Consider the following 18859-nt stretch of genomic DNA (forward strand, 5'->3'; position numbering starts at 1 on the left):
TTGCCCCAGAATAATGCGCGCATGGACGCCCCCCCCCCGCGTGGCATGCTTTAGTGTCGCTTCCCGCGGGTTCCGTGCCATTCGTGTGGGTGCGGATGCTGTACCTGGCTCTCGAAAGTGACCATTCTCGTGGGGGAGGTGGGATGGGTGGGGGCAGGGCTAGCCTTCCCGGGAGCTGCCCATCTCCCCTGTCCCCCCGCCGCTGCCCCCACCTCGCCCGGCCGGGATCGGTTTCACTCTTTGCCACTCCTGAGTGGGGGCGGAGGGCGGGAGGGAGCCCATTGTGGGAGGCTATAAAAGAGAGGGCTGCGGTAATGACAGGGCAGACCCGAGCGAGAGTCAGCCAGCGGAGAGAGTGCGAGCCCGCCTGCCCGGGGTGTGATGCCTGACAGCTGTTTGCCTCTCATAGTCTTCTGTGCTCACTGAATCCCGGTGTCCAGGCGCTTCTCTCTCCCGCAGAGGAGGTGGCACCGAGGCAGAAACAGTGACAGTGAATCGGGACTATCGGCTGGCATCTCCCCTGGACTTTTCACCCTTGCTGGACCTCCGCAAGAGCGTGGTCACCTGTGCTCATTCCTGCCTCTGGATAACTACCCGCTCTAGCCGGGGGGCGCGGGAAACACATCACTCTCCTCTGCCAGGGTTCACCCCTGGCACTGCGCACCAGGCTGCGCTCCAACCCGCACAACTTGTGTATTAGTATCACTTCGAGGTGTGCGTGTCGTTTTCTTCTAAACTACTGCACTTTCAACATAAACAGTATTTGTTCAATCACTCTGTACCGCTGCACATTTCATCGACCTCGGGTGGATGAGAGGTTGAGTCAGAATCCCACCTACAAACGCTGAACCCACCGAGCTATCTCACTGGCACATGCACGGCCGTGGACATGTTCTGACGGTCTGGCCGCCCTGCCACCCCCTTGCCGTGTGCGGACCGTGAGGCCAGCGTGTTCTGCCTGCTTCTTCTGCAGCGTCTCCTTGCTGCGGTCCCCCCTCCATACTCCCCCTGCTCCGTAGGGGTGGCACCATGCTGTGGCCGGCAGGCAGCGAGGGGTCTTCGGGCAGCTGGGCGCTCCTCTGGCTGGCCTCCTCCCTGCTGCTGCTGTTGGGCGAGGGCTCGCAGCTGGACCGGTCCAAGGCCAACTCCATCAAGTCCGCCTTGCTGGGGCAGCCCCCCACCCCCGCCGCTACCAACCGCACCACGGGCGCCCACCATGGACCGGCGCACAAGAAGGGCAAGAGCCTGGGCCAGGTAGGTGAGCGTGCACTCGGATCCCTCTATGGAGCTTACTGTTGGAAACTGCAATGTACAGCGCCGCGAAGCCGCATGGCGGTGACAGTAGGCGCTACAGAAGAGCACACCGCTCCTAGAATTACTAGCAGTAGGCACGTAATGTAAAGCGGTCTTGTTTAGCGCCATCTTATCTATGCCGGCGGCTTCTTTGCGCTACTAGGTGTTCTAGTAGAACCACAGTTAGTAACACTAGCCTCGACGAGTGGTGGTGACATAGGTCTTGGCGGTAGTTAGTGGAGGTAGTTGCCCCAATAGTTGGGGTACGCATAGAAAGTAAGGCTGCTGAGACGCGTGGCAATAGTACCTGCAGTAACAGCGCAGAGGTGACAGTCACACAAGTCGTAGCGCTAATAAGAGTAGAGCCAGCAGCAGCACTAGGGGTGGCCGAGTATTGCCAGAACATGTAAACCAGTAGTATCCATTGGAGCTGCGTAAGTGCCCGCGGTGATGCTAGAAATGCTAGAACGAGTATCCGGAGCAGCCATGGCAGAAGAAGGAGTATTCGTTTATTAGTGGTAGTAACAGGAGTACTTGCAGCGGTAGCAGTGGTAATGCAAGTAACAGTGCCGATACCAGCAGTAGTAATAGCGGAATAGTGTTATGTCATGCAGTTAAACTAGTGCTGATATTGGCAATCGCAGCCTAGCAAAGCACGTGGCAGTATTGATACTAACAGTCCCAAAGTAGAAGCCATTACCTTCGCCCGTGCAAGGAACGACGCAAGAGGGGGGGACGGTGGGAGTGGGGGGGGGGGGTGGTCATATTGTTATTGTTATTAGGCGCACGTGCAGTGGTGGAATTAGCATGCTGAAAATGTTGGGGGGACATGACATCTGAAGAAAAGGTACTCCAGCCAAATGAATGGGGACAAAATGGTGTGCCATGAAAGTTGGGGGGGACAAACACCCCTGCCCCCCCCCCTAAAATTACGCCCATGAAGTGGAGAATGTACACACACCACGGAACCTGCTGCCCTGGTGTGAAAGTTACATCACGGGGTGCAGCACCACATATTACGGTTACAAAGCGCCTTGAAGTGTCTCGATGGCGAGTTGGGCATTGAAGTCGCCCTTGCGCGTCCTGCCAGCCAGAGGTCCTGTTCGGCGAGGCGCCCTCTGCCACCGCTCCTGCCTCGCGCTGCCAGGCTCCGGTGGCAGAGGGCGCCCCCTTCTTGCTAGCTCTCTGCCACACCGCGGGTCCCGCCAGTCTCCTCCTCACAGCCAGACCCTCCGCCATGGGCTGGGGTGCATGTTCGCAGCTAGGTCGAGATCAGCTCAAAAGGGGGGGTGGGGGCTTGGGCACGGCAGACTACCGACGCAGAGGCCCTTTTCACAGAGCTAAGAAGCCCGAAGATTGTGGCGGAAAGCGCTGTATAAAAAAGAAGCGAATACCTATTATTGCTATTTATTTAAATACTCCATCCACCTCCAGACCAGTAACGGAAAATACTCCTTCAGCATATCAGATAAGCGTCTAGCTGGGGGTAGTACGTAATACGGCTGGGCATGTACTCGCCGAGGTGTCGCTATGCTTGTGGCGCGCGCTATAATAACGAACCCCGCTTCGGCACCTGGGCTCTGCTTGTGGCGCGCGCTATAATAACGAACCCCGCTTCGGCACCTGGGCTCTGCTTGTGGCGCGCGCTATAATAACGAACCCCGCTTCTGCACCTGGGCTCTGCTTGTGGCGTGGCCGTTGCTTCGCATGAGACGGATGCTCTGGGTGGCGCCATTGTGCGCATGCCCCGTCTGGGACCACACCTGGGAAAGGACAGTATGAGCTTTGCCGATGCCATTGCATCGGACCTCGGTTAGGGCAGGGAGACTCTTGGCGATGGGCAAAGCGGCACCTCGTGCCCTCCTTACCTGCCCGCCCGGCCTCGCTGAAGCTGTCAGTGCGGCGCCGCTGGGCCAGCCCGGGGGGCCTTAACTGATGGCTACTGCTCTCTAGACGCCACCGCGAGGCCCACATTGGGATGTGCGCTGCGGCCGTCAATCCACGAGCTCCACGGGGGGCCTTCAGTTTCAGAACCACGACCCCTGCCCACCCCCTCCCCCCAGGAGCAGACGATTCTCACACACACTCTAGAAGGTGGCAACATGTGTTCCCGATTAGCCAAATCCTTCCGGTGAGGGGGTGGGGGGGGGAGGGGGTTATTTCCAATATATCTCAGCTCCCAGAGTAGGGGCACGTCACGTTTCAGATAATGTCATCTGTGTGCCCCAAAACCTCCATAGCGGGGCACCTGGGAAGTGCGCGTGGCCCAGCACCGGTGAAGGGCTGCGGTCACTGCCTGTGGGGGGCCCGAGCAAGAATACAACGCCCAACGGGGTTCTCTTGGCGTGTGCGAGCTCCCCTAACATAAAGAACCCGACCATCCGTTATAACCCAAGCAACAGCCGTGTACTGCCCGCACGGGGGGGAGGGGGCATAGGCCATAGCTCGTTCGCCCATCCTTTCCTAACCCCGCTCCTTTCCCACGCGCCCAGATTCCGAGGCTTCACTCTGGCTTCCCACTCCCGCTCGCATACCACTTCCTCATCCTTCCCCCGTCACACATTGCCAGGGTGCTCTGCGGGGCCCGTGCCAAGAGCCGGGGAGGCTGTGCTCTGGTGCTCGACAGCGCTGCCACAGGACAGGTGTGCGTGGAGGGGGCGGCGCATCCCCCCCCGCGCAGGTGCGGACAGGTGCAGGGCTCTGCGCCCGCTCGTGAAAGACCTCTCGCCTGTGTTCACCCGCACCCTGCACTGCAAGCACGGATCCGCGGAGCCTGAGCGAGGGCTGCTCCAGGGTCGCACTGGGGCATACAATTCTCTAGGGCACCAACGAAAAAGTGGCCCTCAGTCGCCGATGCCAATGCATTTCTTTTGTGACAGATTGTTTGAATAGTGGTCGAGGAGGGGGTTGATAAAATGTGATGCACATTTTGAATTTCAAAGATATTTATTCAGCAACCTTGATCAAAACTACTACTGCATTGTGTAATAATTCATCATTGGCTAAAAAAAAAGTGCCCCACTTTGACCAAACAAACGGGCCCACAACAGCATTTTGCGTTTTTGGTTCGGGCATTGCCCTGTAGGCCAGTCCGAGCCGGGGTGCTTCGAGGTGAAGATGTGTGAAGGTAGGACCGAGAAGAACGGTGCTTTGAGGTGTTATTTCGGAACACTTTACCTGTCTTCAGTGCTTTAAGTGGGCCGGGGCCTGCCGGGGCCGGGCCCCGCCAAGCTCCAAAAGTGGGGCTGAGCCGGAGCCCTGCCGGTCCCCCGGTCCCAACACGCCATGGCAGGACACATTATCCCACCACGGCCGCCGCCGAGACGGGAGTTGCGCCCGCCAGTTTAACGTTGGGCAAGTGGACCAAAGTGCCAGCCAGCCACAGCATTGCTGAGGCTGGCTGGCACTTCCATCAGTCACTGTAACTTCCCTGATGAACCCCATCTGAGGGGTCATCAGGGAAGTTACAGTTCCTTTGTTTGCCCAAGCCAGGTCACTGGCCCTCTGTGAACCTGCAGGCTCCATGATCTAATATGTAGATTAGATCACAGAGCCCGCCCGCGGGTTCCCAGAGGGTGAAAGAAGCCTCGGGCTCTGTGATCTATGTGCTCAGAGCAGAGATCACTGAGCCCGAGGAGCCTGTCTCCTTTGGCAAAGCTTTATAAAAGATGCCTTCAACTGTGTACGTTTCAAGCCATCTTTTATAAACATAGAAATATGTAACATTGCTATGTTTATAAAAGAAGGCTTGAAAAATACACAAACCATAGTAGTACGCATACAACATTTATATATTTGTTTGCGCACCCTACTATGATTTGTGCACTTTTAGGCCACGCCCACAGATGATGCGACGCCCCCAAACGACCCCCCCCTCAATTTCTTACCCCACTTAAAGCACTGCATGTCTTGATGCCAAGTGGGACAGGTTGGTGCCCTTGCTCTGCAATGTTCACCAAGGCCTCATGCCCTGTTCTTGAGGGGTGTGGGGCAGAGCGGGTATCTCTGGGTGCCACGCGCCACGCGTTCTCGCGCGTGTATCTACCGTGAGCTCTCAGGTCCACAGGTATTGTGAGAACCTCCCCCAGAAGAATGATACGCAGTGACCGGGACCCCCGGGTTGGTGGTCGGGGAGATTAAACAGCTCTCTGTTGATTGTCCAGAATGAACACATGAGTCCCAAATCATCATGAGCGCGCTCCAGAGGCAGGTGCACAGCGGGAAAGCGCATGAGACCTCAGCTGTGTTCATCTCTGCGCATGCTCAGGCCAGCAGGGGAGAGACTCGGCTTACGCGGGGGCAGCGCCCAGAGCTGTGTTGTACACGCCTGATTCTTTTCTCCATGACGTCATCCATCGGCTCATCAAGCTACCCGGCTATTCGCTCCCTCACTCGTGTTCTCACTCGTTCATCCATGCATCCATCCATCGGAATTCATGCATTCACTGAACACATCCACCGTCTATTTATTCATTTAACTGCTCATTAACTCATTCCTTCAATCATCAGTCCGTCCATGCACGTATTATTGTTTTAGTTCATTCATCAATTTATCCGACCCTTCCCTTCACCCATTTAATCCCCCATTCTCTCACTGTGGGAATAATTAAACCTTCCATCCATGCATTCATCCAACCATGCATCCATCCATCCATCCATCCATGCATCTATCAATCCAACCATGCATCCATCCATCCAACCAGGCATCCATCCATCCAACCATGCACCCATCAATCCAACCATGCATCCATCCATCCAACCATGCATCCATCCAACCATGCATCCATTCATCCAACCATGCATCCATGCATCCATCCAACCATGCACCCATCAATCCAACCATGCACCCATCAATCCAACCATGCATCCATCCATCTATTCTTTTCTCCATGACGTCATCCATCGGCTCATCAAGCTACCCGGCTATTCGCTCCCTCACTCGTGTTCTCACTCGTTCATCCATGCATCCATCCATCGGAATTAATGCATTCACTGAACACATCCACCGCCTATTTATTCATTTAACTGCTCATTAATTCATTCCTTCAATCATCAGTCCGTTCATGCACGTATTATTGTTTTAGTTCATTCATCAATTTATCCAACCCTTCCCTTCACCCATTTAATCCCCCATTCTCTCACTGTGGGAATAATGAAACCTTCCATACATGCATCCATCAATCCAACCATGCATCCATCCATCCAACCATGCATCCATCCATCCAACCATGCCTCCATCCTTCCAACCATGCATCCATCAATCCAACCATGCATCCATCCATCCAACCATGCATCCATCCAACCATGCATCCATCCATCCATCCAACCATGCATCCATCCATCCAACCATGCACCCATCAATCCAACCATGCATCCAACCATGCATCCATCCATACATGCATGCATCCAACCATGCATCCATTCATCCATCCATGCATCCATCCATTCATCCACCATTCACGCATCCATGTCTCCACCTATCCATCCACCCATTTACTCATCCATGTCTCCATCCATTCATCCACCCATCCAATAACCCATTCACGCATCCATGTCTCCACCCATCCATCCACCCATTTACTCATCCATGTCTCCATCCATTCATCCACCCATACATCCACCCATACATACATCCATGTCTCCACCCATCCATCCACCCATAATGACTGAATGGGGCAGTGGCACCCCATTATCTATATGGTGTTGGATGTTGGACGCCCCCCACACTGCAGGTTCTACTAACACTTGAGCAATTGATGCTATTATTAGATCTTCCCCCGTCCCCCTTCCCCATAATCGATCGACCGCACCCTCTGCCCGGCAGGTAAAGGACATGCACATTGAATGTGTTTCTATTTATTTTGCACTCAATTGCGAACTGAATTCCGTCACGGTGCTCCACACCAGGACCACGTAATATAAACGTCCCTGGTGCCAGACAATGTTACACACGTGCAGGGTAGTCTCTGTCGGCATTTGCACTAATCGATCAATATGAAGAATATATATTTCACCAAAATCGGATGATGCAAACGTCAGTGCATAACTGCCAGACACCAGTGAATTTAATGTCACATGGGCCCCATTTACAGGCGGGCGGGACAAAAACACAGACAACGCTCACTGGTCCCGGGAAGAGCACTCATTTTGCTGATGCAAGTCCTTAAAATGAAAGTGGGGGAGGGGGAGGGCTCATCAACAAACACAATGGGGTGTGATGTCGTCAGAAATTAGCATATCAAGGTCAAATATGCACGCTTCATTAAATTGGCTTTGCATAACCACCCAAATTGCACAGGACGAACAGCATTTGCCTTTCTTAAAACCAGCACACACACACAATCAAGACAGGATATTTTCTTCTAATGGTGTTTTTGAAAACATTTAAAAGGTGCAAGAACCAATAGAAATGTTTTCCCTGGGACTTGCAGTACCGAAATAAGATAGTTCACCTTTAGTTGTTTGTTATTTCTCATCAGGTTATATAGTGCAGTGGTGAAGTGCCCGGCCTACATGACGATTGTGGTTTGATCCCTGAGTTTGGCTTCAATTCATCATTTCAAAGAGGACATCCAATGTTTCTCTTTTAGCTGCGGGGAATGAGTCCACCCTCTGAATACAGTGTGTACCCTCGACATGAGCCCTGCATATAATATACCATTTTCTCAAAAATGATTGCTCCAGACGTGCGCACAACCCCTCTAATGAACTGACACTGCTAGTCAAGGTTGCCTGATCATGTTTAAATGTTCTTCTTCTGAACAATTGTGTTGATTCTTAGCCAACACGTGTTTCGACCATTACGATTTTTCTCAAGGCTCCATTCTGTCTTGCCAGAGTATCTCAAACTAAATATCTCCAAAGTTTGCGGGAAGATTAGCGTAATTCATCTCATCTCTTAATTTAATGATCGAGGTAAGTAGAACGTAAGTCATATTGGAATGCAAGCTGCTGCAGCTCCTGTGACAATCCCACCAGGGACGGGATTATCACAGGCGCAGCCGCCGAACATGGCGTTCAGATACATTCATTATGTGAGATAAACGACCATACCGGCCAGCGCAACCTGCATTCTAATATGCAGTGCCGGCCATCGCAGAGGCAGCGCCCGGGCAGTGAAAGAAAAATATGGCGCCACTTCCCCCATGCACACACCTGGTCAATTTGGGGGGGCGTCAATTTCCTTTTTTAACTCCCTGCTCCCGCGCCAGAGCAGGGAGATAATCACTGGAATAGGGTGCTGATGAGAAAGCATCAGCACCCTATTCTAATGAAAAACGCCCGTGAGCGGGGAGGTAATCGCCTCAGTAGGGTGCTAATGCAGATGGATCAGCACCCTATTGTTATTAAATGAGACCCATTCCTGCTCTGGAAAGCCCTGCACCAGCACAAGAGCAGGGAATATTTAATTTCAATAGGGTACCTTCTCCCACCATGCCAGCTTGGGGGAGCCCTTGAAAGACTCCCCTGAGCTGGCGTGGTGGGGGGCTAATTGCACCCCGGGCAGCCGCCAGAGCCGCCCTGCTCTAAAACCGGCCCTGATAATATGACTTACGTTCTACATGCCTGGATCACCGAATGAAGGGGTGAGATGAATTACACTCATCTTCCCGCAAACTTCGGAGATATTTAATTTGATATACTCTGTGAACAAGACAGCATGGAGCCTTGAGAAAAACAGTGATGGTCGAAACACGTGTTGGCTAAGAATCAACACAACTGTTCTGGGGAAGCAAAATACAAAAATGATCAGGCAATCAGTGTCAGTGCCGTAGAAGGATTATGCGCGTTTCTGGGGCAACTCATTTTGAGAAGATTTTACTACTTGGATGACCAAGGGCATAGTCACACGAGTTGCCAACCACGCAGCACTCCATTAAGAATATATATATATATATACATATATTGCTCCAGTTAATACAGTAGAAGCCGCCAGCGCAGCATCTTTCGCGTCCATGTGCCCGCATAATACAGATGCTCGCAATATGTGGGCGCCTGGGGCCCACAGCTGCCCTATCCCAAGTGGTGCAAGGAAACATGCAGCTTTGGTATAACACGAGTGGGAGTGGTGCCATGATCCGGGGATCATAGCTGTGGATCACGCATGGGTCATGATAACGGCTGGAGATTGGGCCTGGGGGCCGTCATGTCTTGCACCTGACGTCTATAAGAACACTTTGGATGTGCATGTGCGCACGCCTATTTGTGCAAAGCCATAAAGGAGGGAGTGCTCACGCGCCGTATTTGACTGTAAACTGAAATAAATAAGACATTAGGTCAGGCTCTTCTACCTCTAACTTGATTTATTTTGAATAGGGGTACCTCATGGCGCGTGTGCTCGCCCCTCAGGAGCACGCCGCGGGAGATAACCTGAGGTAACTTGACTGACGGGCCGTGCGCGTCCCCCCGGATGTGGACTGTACCACTTGAGAGGTGAGATAGAATAGGCTGGCACAGAAGCGCCAGCTCCGCGCGCTGCCTGTACCGCGGAAATGGACACTGCTCGCCCCAGAGGCGTCCCCCCCTCGCACCTCCTCCTCTGCTGGCAAAGGCTGAACACATGCCGCAGGGGTGGTTGTAAAGTGGGCGGGCGCCACATTTGGGGGTGCGCAATATCGTACAGGCTGCCCTGCTGCGGGCGGTGGGCTTCTTCCCACACGCGAATCTGGAAGAGCGCAGCAGACCGCGCGCAATTTGAATGTTTGAAAGAATGACCGAAGTGGGGTGAATTCTGCCCCAGCCTTGCCAAGTATGCGGTAGGGGCATGGAAAGTTGGGAACGTAAGTCTACTGCCTTACACGTTCTTCCCTATGTTCCCCTCCTGCGCAGATAACACATCTGCCGGCTTCGTTTAATTACTACCAGTCGTTTTATACCCACGCGACTCCCATTTTAGAGCAGGCGACGTTATACAGCTATATGATTGTCTGACGCAGATAACGCTGCCAAGAGAGGCGTCCATACAGTGGGCGAGCTCTGGAAACGTAAACACCATAGACGCCCTGGTTGCCCAACGTTTAGGCGCCCAATTTAACAACACCAGAATGAGAACGGACAGAGTCCTCCACCGGTCTTCTTCCGAGTAGGCGCGCAACTCACTGAGCAATCTATCCGTCTTTCAAAGAGTTGTTGCGCCGCACCCGCAGCGGCGTTACAGGCTTGCACTCGGCATGCAGCTCGCCGAGCTCAGGGCCGAGAGAACAGATGTGGACGTGTTTACACAGATGTGGGAAGTGACACACGGCATCACATTACAGAAATCCCAGACTGTCACACGGCATCACAATTAGGTGACACGCGGAAGCTTTAGGGGGCCCGTTGAGGAAAAGGGGAAAGGACGCGTAGCTGGAAGGCGCACGTGACGGGCTCCGTGGATATTGCCGCCACAAATCACTGCGCTGTCGCCACGGGGGAGCCCCCCTGCCCCGCGCATGAGCTCGCCGTGGAGCCGGGACGGCGAACGCCTACCCTTGAACCCCGGCTCCACGACACGGATCCATCTCGCGATCGTGAGCGAATGTCACAATCTCCCTCCCTGTCAGAGAGAAGGGGCAGAGGGAGTTTGGATGGGGCCAGAGCCGAGGATGACCAGGTTAGGAAAAAAATAAAATAAAAAAACGGACCGACCACAAACATAAAAGTAGGACTAACCAACCCCCACTCCACACCCCTAAATAATTTCAATTTCCAGCACTGCTCCTGCATTGAAACACTGCAATTTGACTGTGCATGTAAACCTGTTAAAAGCAAACTACTCTGGTTCCAATTGCCCGCCTTGCTGTGATCTTTTGGCAAGCACACGCAGGTAGTGTATATGGCTGCTGCCTGAAAGGGTGGGGGTGCTAGGCAACCCTAAAATGGCAGCGATGTGCTTTAAATGAGTATTCGCTCTATACAATATGTGATGAATACTTGCAGATGAAGTTGCCCCCCTACACTTCTCCAATACCCGTAATGGGTTCTTAAATTAAACACACACAAAAAAACACTCTGCAATTGGTGGGACAAAGGGCCCAATTCCCGGTCAGTCCAGGGAAAATCGGGAAGTCTGGTCACCAAACCTCAGCCCAGCTCTTCTACCCCCTTAACTAGCAAGAGAGCAATTGGTTGCCAATCCTCTCACCTGCCACACTGACCCCATTTCTCATATGGACGACAAACCAGAACGCCATTTTGTGGCAACAAGCATGGCCTAATGCCAGGGGTTTCCAATGTTCTTGGGCCCCCTCCATAAAAACAGTGTAGGTGAGGCCCCACCAAAAAGCTGGGCCTACATAGATTTTCTTTAAAAAACAGCCACCCCCATTATTTAAGAGCCCCTCACAGCACTCTGGATAACCTTTGGCCCTCCTAGGGGTCTAGCCCCAGAGTTTGAATACCCTTAAGGTAATGTATGCATGACTGCACAAATGAGGAGGGTGCATACAGCAGCTAAGGCCTTTTATCTCTCTGGTGATGAAGGCACTTTTCTTCTGGGTATTTTCACAATGGCTCCTGCTCTAGTTCTTATTCTCCTGCCACATCCTCATAGACTCATAGGGTGACTTTGATCCAGAATCAGGGCTACATGTCTGGAATAGCTGCACGGGCTGGTGATGTACAAGGATTCTGAGCCGGCCCGTTTGCTGCCCGAGGATATCCAGTGACGTAACGTAGTGTGACCTGGTCCTGCGTAAAACACAATGTTCATCCAGTGGGCGCTCTGACACCGCATAGCCACAACAAATGCACGTGGCCTCTGCATGGAGGTTGCTAGCCAGTGGATGGGCTGCCACAATGCATGTTAACGCTAACATGGTGCCAGAGCGCACCTATAGGACCGTAATATAACACCCCCATGACTTACAGGGAGAACCTGCAAAACAGGCATGTTACGTCGGGCAATAGCGGTAAGATTAGCACTCCCTCCACAGTATCTACTTTCTCAATCATCCAATATAATCAGTGCCAGCCCCAGGTCGCCCAGGGCCCTGTGCGAGATTTTTGGGTGTGCCCCCCCAACACCGTTCTGGGCGTGTGTGCATAGTAGGCCCATACTAAAAGGCCATGCCACAATAAACAGCTGGACTGGCAGCATTAAAATGCCAGCCTAGCCAAGGATTAACACATACAATGCTTACTTTACCATTGATGCCCAAAAACAAACATTCATGTCACAAAAAAAGGCTAGGCTGCTTGCCCCAAAATGCTAGTCCAGCCAAGTAAAAGCACATAGCCTATTAGGTTTATTATAGACGCCAAGAATAAAAGTCGTACCACAGTAAGAAAGGGCTAGACTGGCACCTCCAAAATGCCATTCTAGCCAAGAACTAACACATACTATTCTTGTTTTAACATAGATGTCCAGAAAAAAAGACTTACAACAGTAAGAAAGGGCTAGATAGGCTACCCCAAAATGTGACATAATAACATGTCACATTCTTGCTTTATCATTTATTGGCTGCCCATTAAAAATGGCAGTGCCATTATGGCACCCCGGCCCTCACCCACGACCATCTAAAATCAGTTCCTCCTCAGCCAGCCCAGCACATTCACACATGCACACCAATTCACATTTACTCAAACCATTCACTCTCGCACCCATACACCATTCACTCGTTCCTTCACACGCTCACCCAGCCACCCATTCATCATTCACCCACTCGCTCATTCACACACATTACAATACACACACTTGCATACATAGATCATACATAAACAGCACACATACACACACATAAAATCGTTTTTTTTTCTTACCCGCTCGTGTTCCGGATCTGTCTTTGCCAGGAAGGCCTCTGCTCCAGCTGACTCCTGCACTCCAGGCTCCAGACTCCACTACACAGATAGGAAACTAGGAAGATGGTTTCCTGTCCTGCTCTTTGGGGCCTGACAGAAAGCATCGTTCTAGTTGCAGCACAGCGCTTATCTAGAATGTTACTTTCTGAAGTTGGAGCAGAGGCCCTTCAACTTCGGAAAGAAATCAGATCATTTATTTCTGTCACAAAGAAATGATGTGACCTCTTACCGAAGTCACAGTGCATGCGCTCCGACTTCAGAAAGCGCAGCGCCGCCTTGGGTGTTGATGCAGTGGACCCTTAATGTCTTGTGCCCCTGTGGGCCGCACCGCTCCATCGTCCCTTAAGCCGGCCTGGGAAATAATGACAATTGAAAGTATGTATGTTAGGGTTTTCTATAGAAAAAAAACAGCACAGGAGCAAGGGCGCTCTATGCAACAGAGGGAAGTGCAGAGCACAGGAGCAAGGGCGCACTATGGAACAGAGGGAAGTGCACAGCACAGGAGCAAGGGCGCACTATGCAACAGAGGGAAGTGCAAAGCACAGGAGCAAGGGCGCACTATGCAACAGAGGGAAGTGCACAGCACAGGAGCAAGGGCGCACTATGCAACAGAGGGAAGTGCACAGCACAGGAGCAAGGGCGCACTATGCAACAGAGGGAAGTGCACAGCACAGGAGCAAGGGCGCACTATGCAACAGAGGGAAGTGCACAGCACAGAAGCAGGGGCGCACTATGCAACAGAGGGAAGTGCATGCAGTAGATTGTGAGGGTGTCAGTATGAGCTAGTCTAGTGCCTTCAGGTTAAGGAGCAGATCCATCCTCCTTTCCTACTAGAAACATTTTTCACTGTCTCCACTGCCAAGGATGTTGTCGAATGCCTCTACTTCAATCACCTCATCACCTCTCCGTTCACATCTCCGAAAACTATCCATGACTTCAATCCACGCTTCCCCACCTCAACACTGCTCGTTGTTTTCGTATCTCTCTTCTGATGACTTTGCCATCTACTTTGAATCTGAAATTGACAATCTACTGGAACATCTGACTGCAGGCTTCCTTCCACTCCCTCCTCAGCCCTACTTTTGCAACCACCCCTCACCCACAGCATCTCCATGAACCTACTCCAGCAATCGCACCTAAGCTTGCATCTGCGCTGTAGTCCAGCAAATGTTCATGTGCCTTGTTGACCCATTCCTATCGCAAGGAACTGAATTCCTTGACCTGTTTCTATCTAGCTCCTGTCAGTTTCCACTGCCATCTTCCTAGCCTGTTTCAAGAGGGCCACAGGCTAAGGGTGGTGCCCCAATGCATCCTGCGCGTGCTGTCAGGTTGTGGAGCATTATTGGTTTGTATTGTAGTTGTCATTTATATAGCACCTTTTACTATTATTATAGTCTCAATGCGCTACTCGTGGGAACGCCCTCGGGAACTCAAGTCCAGAGGGTTGGAGATCACGGAGTAGGGTCAAAATGCATGTGTGCATTTGTCCATGGTAAGGATCAGCAGGTCCATTATAGCAGATATGGCCCTATTACAGTTTTGTGATCTGTTTCATCAGTGCAGTTGTTCGAAGTGGTGCGCGTGAATGAGGTATGGGTCAGATATCCATGTAGCATATTAACAATGAGTGTTAATGGCTTATGGGAATAATCCAGATGTTGTTCATTTACAGTGCTCTAGTATTTCTTTTAGGGTTTGCAGGAGTTGCTCTTGGAGTTGTACTCACAGCTATGGATTGTACGCTTGGATGTGTTGTGGGAGGAGGGCTGATCTTTAAAGCCTGCGGTGAAAGAAAAGAATTACACTGTTGAATGTATCACGTGTGTTATCCCTGGGTGAGGATGCATAGTAATGTAGTGTTGATGTAGTGCCAAACTGGGTATCAGGATGGTATGGATATACAATGGGCCTCATTAGGAGTTTGGGCATGGCTGCCTCCAAACTCGGGTCTGGGTTCCCTGAATGGGGAAATACCGGGCCATTCTGACCTTGGAGGGCCCGGTATTTCCCCATTCAGGGAACCCGGACCCGGACCATCCCCATTCCCATTCGAGTCCCCATAGTGCTCTATGGGAATGGGGAGGGAGCTAACAACGGGCCCATTGTTAGCTCCTTGGTCCCCTCGCGGGACCCGCAAAGGACGTCTGGTCTGACCAGACGTCCAGAGCGGGTCCCGCGAGAGAACCTCGTAATAGGGCGGTATGGGTTTAACAGCACCGGCACCTTTAATGGCGCTGTTAAACCCATACCGCCAGGGTCTTAATGAGGCCCAATGTGTGGGAAGAAGTTGTGGGCAACACAGATGTGGCCCAGGAGAAATGGATGTTCTGGATATGGATAAACTAGTAGGCAGCACATGTGTTACCCAGGAGCAAAGCGTGTATTGATTGAAGAGGGCAACACTGGTGTGACCCAGGAAGGAAGGATGTATTGGTTTAAGTCGGCAACACTGTTTGACCCAGGAGTCATGGATGTTCCGGGTACAGATATAATAGGGGGGAAACCAAATAAGTTCCAATGATGTTAGTAAACCCAGATCATTCTTAATATTTTGACTTTGAGATGTTACGACAAGGAGCATATCCTTGTATAAAAGACCAGGATATTGATAATTAGATTACAAATCAAACTTTAGTGATGGTTAGGCAAAATAAATGTTTAATGTAAAAAAAGGAAACCCAATGTGTTTCGAGAGCTCATCTCTTCATCAGGGGTGTGATATCATCAACATTCTACATATTCTACAATTAAACCAAAGAAAAAGTTATGAGTCTATTCACATTTCATAATATCAGACTGCGCTGCAATATGATAATATAAGATTAGCATCAAGTAGCCATGAGTTTGGGTAATGTACCTCAGAAATTCCACGGTGCAGTCTGCACCGATGTGATGAGTATAGGGGAGTGATCCTTGCTGATCTGTAATGGAGGCTCAGCTCCTTCTGATGTAGAGTGATTAATGAGAAGTGTAAGTATATACATGAAATGTGGGATTAACTAAAGGGATGGGGAAGAAAGGTTATCTCACCACCTCTTTGTGGGTGATAATCCCAAAGTCACACTTCTACAATCCGTGAATAGTAGATCCACACTCTAAGAGATGGGCAGGAGCCTGTAAAGATAGTGCACCATAGCAATCAATGGCAGTGCCTTAAGTGGCACTACACAATGAGCAGGGGCTCATCAAGAGGGCGTGGCCTAATGGCAGGGGTAGCCTGCTGGCCCGTTAGGACACGCCCCCTTGACAAGCCCGGCTCAATGGGCTATTGGCACCCCTGCCAGGCAGTCTTTTGTAGAGATCAGCACCGGGTGCTGATCTCTGCATTTATATTCTATCGGCTTGCCTGGCAGGGGACAGTGCCTCGCCTACTCAGCCTTAATGGCGGCGCTGCCCCTCTCCAGCTGGGGAGGGGCAGCGTCACCATTAAGGCTGAAAACGTGAGGCCACTGGAAGCTGAGGCCTTTTTCTTAATGACTGAAACTCTCGCGAATGCGGGGGAGCTTCAGTATTTAGAAAGCAAGGCCTCTGCTTCCAGCGGCCTCACGTTTTCTCCATAATGGTGGCGTCGGCCCATGGGCATCTCTTGTTTAAGGGGATACCCCGCAGGTGCAGCGCCTCATTATGGCTGAAAGACATTTTTTTCTTAAGCCTGAATCTCTTGCACACGAGCGAGAGCTTCAGGCTTTAGAAAAAAATCCTTTTCGTGTAATGGCTGGGGCTGCCAGAGGAGATTACTGGGCCCCGGCAGGGCCCCGCCTCAAAACGAGATGGCCCCGGGCCACTTAAAGCCCTAATCAATGGTATGTTGGGGCGCCATACAGACACTTTGCAACTGTATAGTGACGCCAAAGAGTAAACTGGCCTCGCTCGAGGTTAATGCTGCGACCTATGATAGAGTTAAAAGGCAAACTGCCCCCTAATGGGTTCGACCTCTCTTGTGATGACCTATGAGTGTAAGAAATCGGACCAGTTATCTAGTATATAAATGATAAAATGATAACTGAGTGAAAAAAAGGAAAAATGTTAACACTCACCTCGTATGACGTAGCTAATATGGAATTCAAAATTCGGGTGTTGTCTATCAAAAACTCCCCATAGTGTAGGCCCTGTTCTGGCGAGTAACGTTCATCCATACCTGTGTGTGAAAACGATGGAATGTTAGACTTGATAAAGTTTGGTGCATCTCCTAAACTAGACCCAGTAAAATAAACTGCAAATCACTAATGTAAAATCATACTCACTGAAGTATCAGATAAGTTAAAAAATCTCTCGGGTTCGCGGAACGCAACCGATATAGTTAAAGAAAACCAGAGACAAGAGTGCGAAATGGCCACTATTAAAGGTAGCGTGCCATTTAACCGTGCTGACGTCATCGGGTTAACATCACGATGATGTCATGTTTCTGAACAATGTTTGACGTGCTAATCCGTTTGGGATTACTCGTCTCCTAGCTGCGGATTATATTTTCTTTCTTACTCATGGAAAGAAACTCCTAAGTATCAATCCATTCTGTGATGACCAAAATAATGGCCTGCTCCTAAACCTAAGATTAGAGACAAATCACCTTGTTTTCAGAAAAAAGCTGAAAACACTCCTGTTTAAATAAATTGGACTACAAGACAGTAATATATACTGAACACACCACTGTTTGGTCTTCCTCCACTGACCAAGTGTCCTGTTTCTTTGTCTTGTCCTTGCCGTCCTGTCTTTATGTTGGCGCCCCGATGGCCGCGGTCTTTCGATGCCCTACAAATAAATAATAAATAAATCATAAATAATGCCTGAGATTCAAAACCGTCTCTAAATGTGGCAGCGCCGCGCAAGCGCATGTGCGTAGGTCTCGCTAAATTGACCTAACAAGTACATGCAAGAAGGGTATTAGTGTGTAAACCGAAAGAAAATGAAGGGCTTGAAAGGACTTCTAGTCAATGTTATGGACTCAATGACGCCCGTGCGCAAATGTCCCAATACGGAGCTACCATCCTCCAAAAGTCAGAGAATGGCTCTTAGTTCTGTACAGTGTGGCCAACAAAGATTAAAAAGCAAAGGCTCGTGAGTTTTAGGCAGTAGCAGCTAATATACATGTAACATGGAAAAGAGGAGTCTGGGGCATACTGAAGAAACCTTGAAAGCACATAGTCCAAACTCATGTGGGACATGTAAACACACACATGTCGTTTCAGTTACATATAGTCATTTACCATGTCATGGGTTGCACATGTGTTTCTCTCTGAAAGGTCCTCAATGTTTCTGACTACAAATCACCCACGTTACCTATTTGTTTAGTCATTTACCATGCCATAGATTACAAACATGTTCTCTCTGGGCTCCCCCTGGATGGATACAATAAATACAATACACTTAGTAGTACCTGTGATTGCAAATCAACCAAGTTCTGAAATTCATAATTTCCTTTGACTTTGGTGTACCATGTTTAGTCAGGACATTTCTGAGAATGACTCCTGCGTGTAAGTGGAGATATGAAATCGGACACATTATGCTTGCTAGAATACAATGAATGAGATGGCCGGCTAAATGGCTGTCTGAGGGGTCCGCGTGGCTGGGTCTAGTTGGTGCGAGCCCCGGGCCACTTAAAGCCCTAGTGCTCTGTGATGGAAAGCAAAGTCTGTTGGCGTGCACCATTGTAATTTTCGATGTGAACGTGGTAAAAAATAAACATGGGGCTGCCTTTTCATATGAACAGACTCCTCCCTACTCTGCTTATCACTGGAGTACCCTTGGACACTGAAGGCAGAGGTCACAGCATTCCCAAGTGCCAGGGACG

General features: G+C 50.7%; 1 protein-coding gene across 1 annotated transcript in view; it reads left to right on the forward strand.

Annotated features, from left to right (window-relative positions):
* Positions 1-311: 311 nt before the first annotated feature.
* Positions 312-18859, forward strand: part of DKK2 (dickkopf WNT signaling pathway inhibitor 2) — a 188698-nt gene continuing 170150 nt past the window's right edge. Inside the window, exon 1 of the mRNA XM_069630927.1 lies at positions 312-1254. Within this exon, the coding sequence (XP_069487028.1) occupies positions 1030-1254 (225 nt within the window). The 5' untranslated portion in view covers positions 312-1029. The remainder of the gene's footprint in view (positions 1255-18859) is intronic.

Source organism: Ambystoma mexicanum, chromosome 6q, assembly GCF_040938575.1.
Source record: "Ambystoma mexicanum isolate Mex_15411 chromosome 6q, UKY_AmexF1_1, whole genome shotgun sequence".
Lineage (NCBI taxonomy): Eukaryota > Metazoa > Chordata > Amphibia > Caudata > Ambystomatidae > Ambystoma > Ambystoma mexicanum.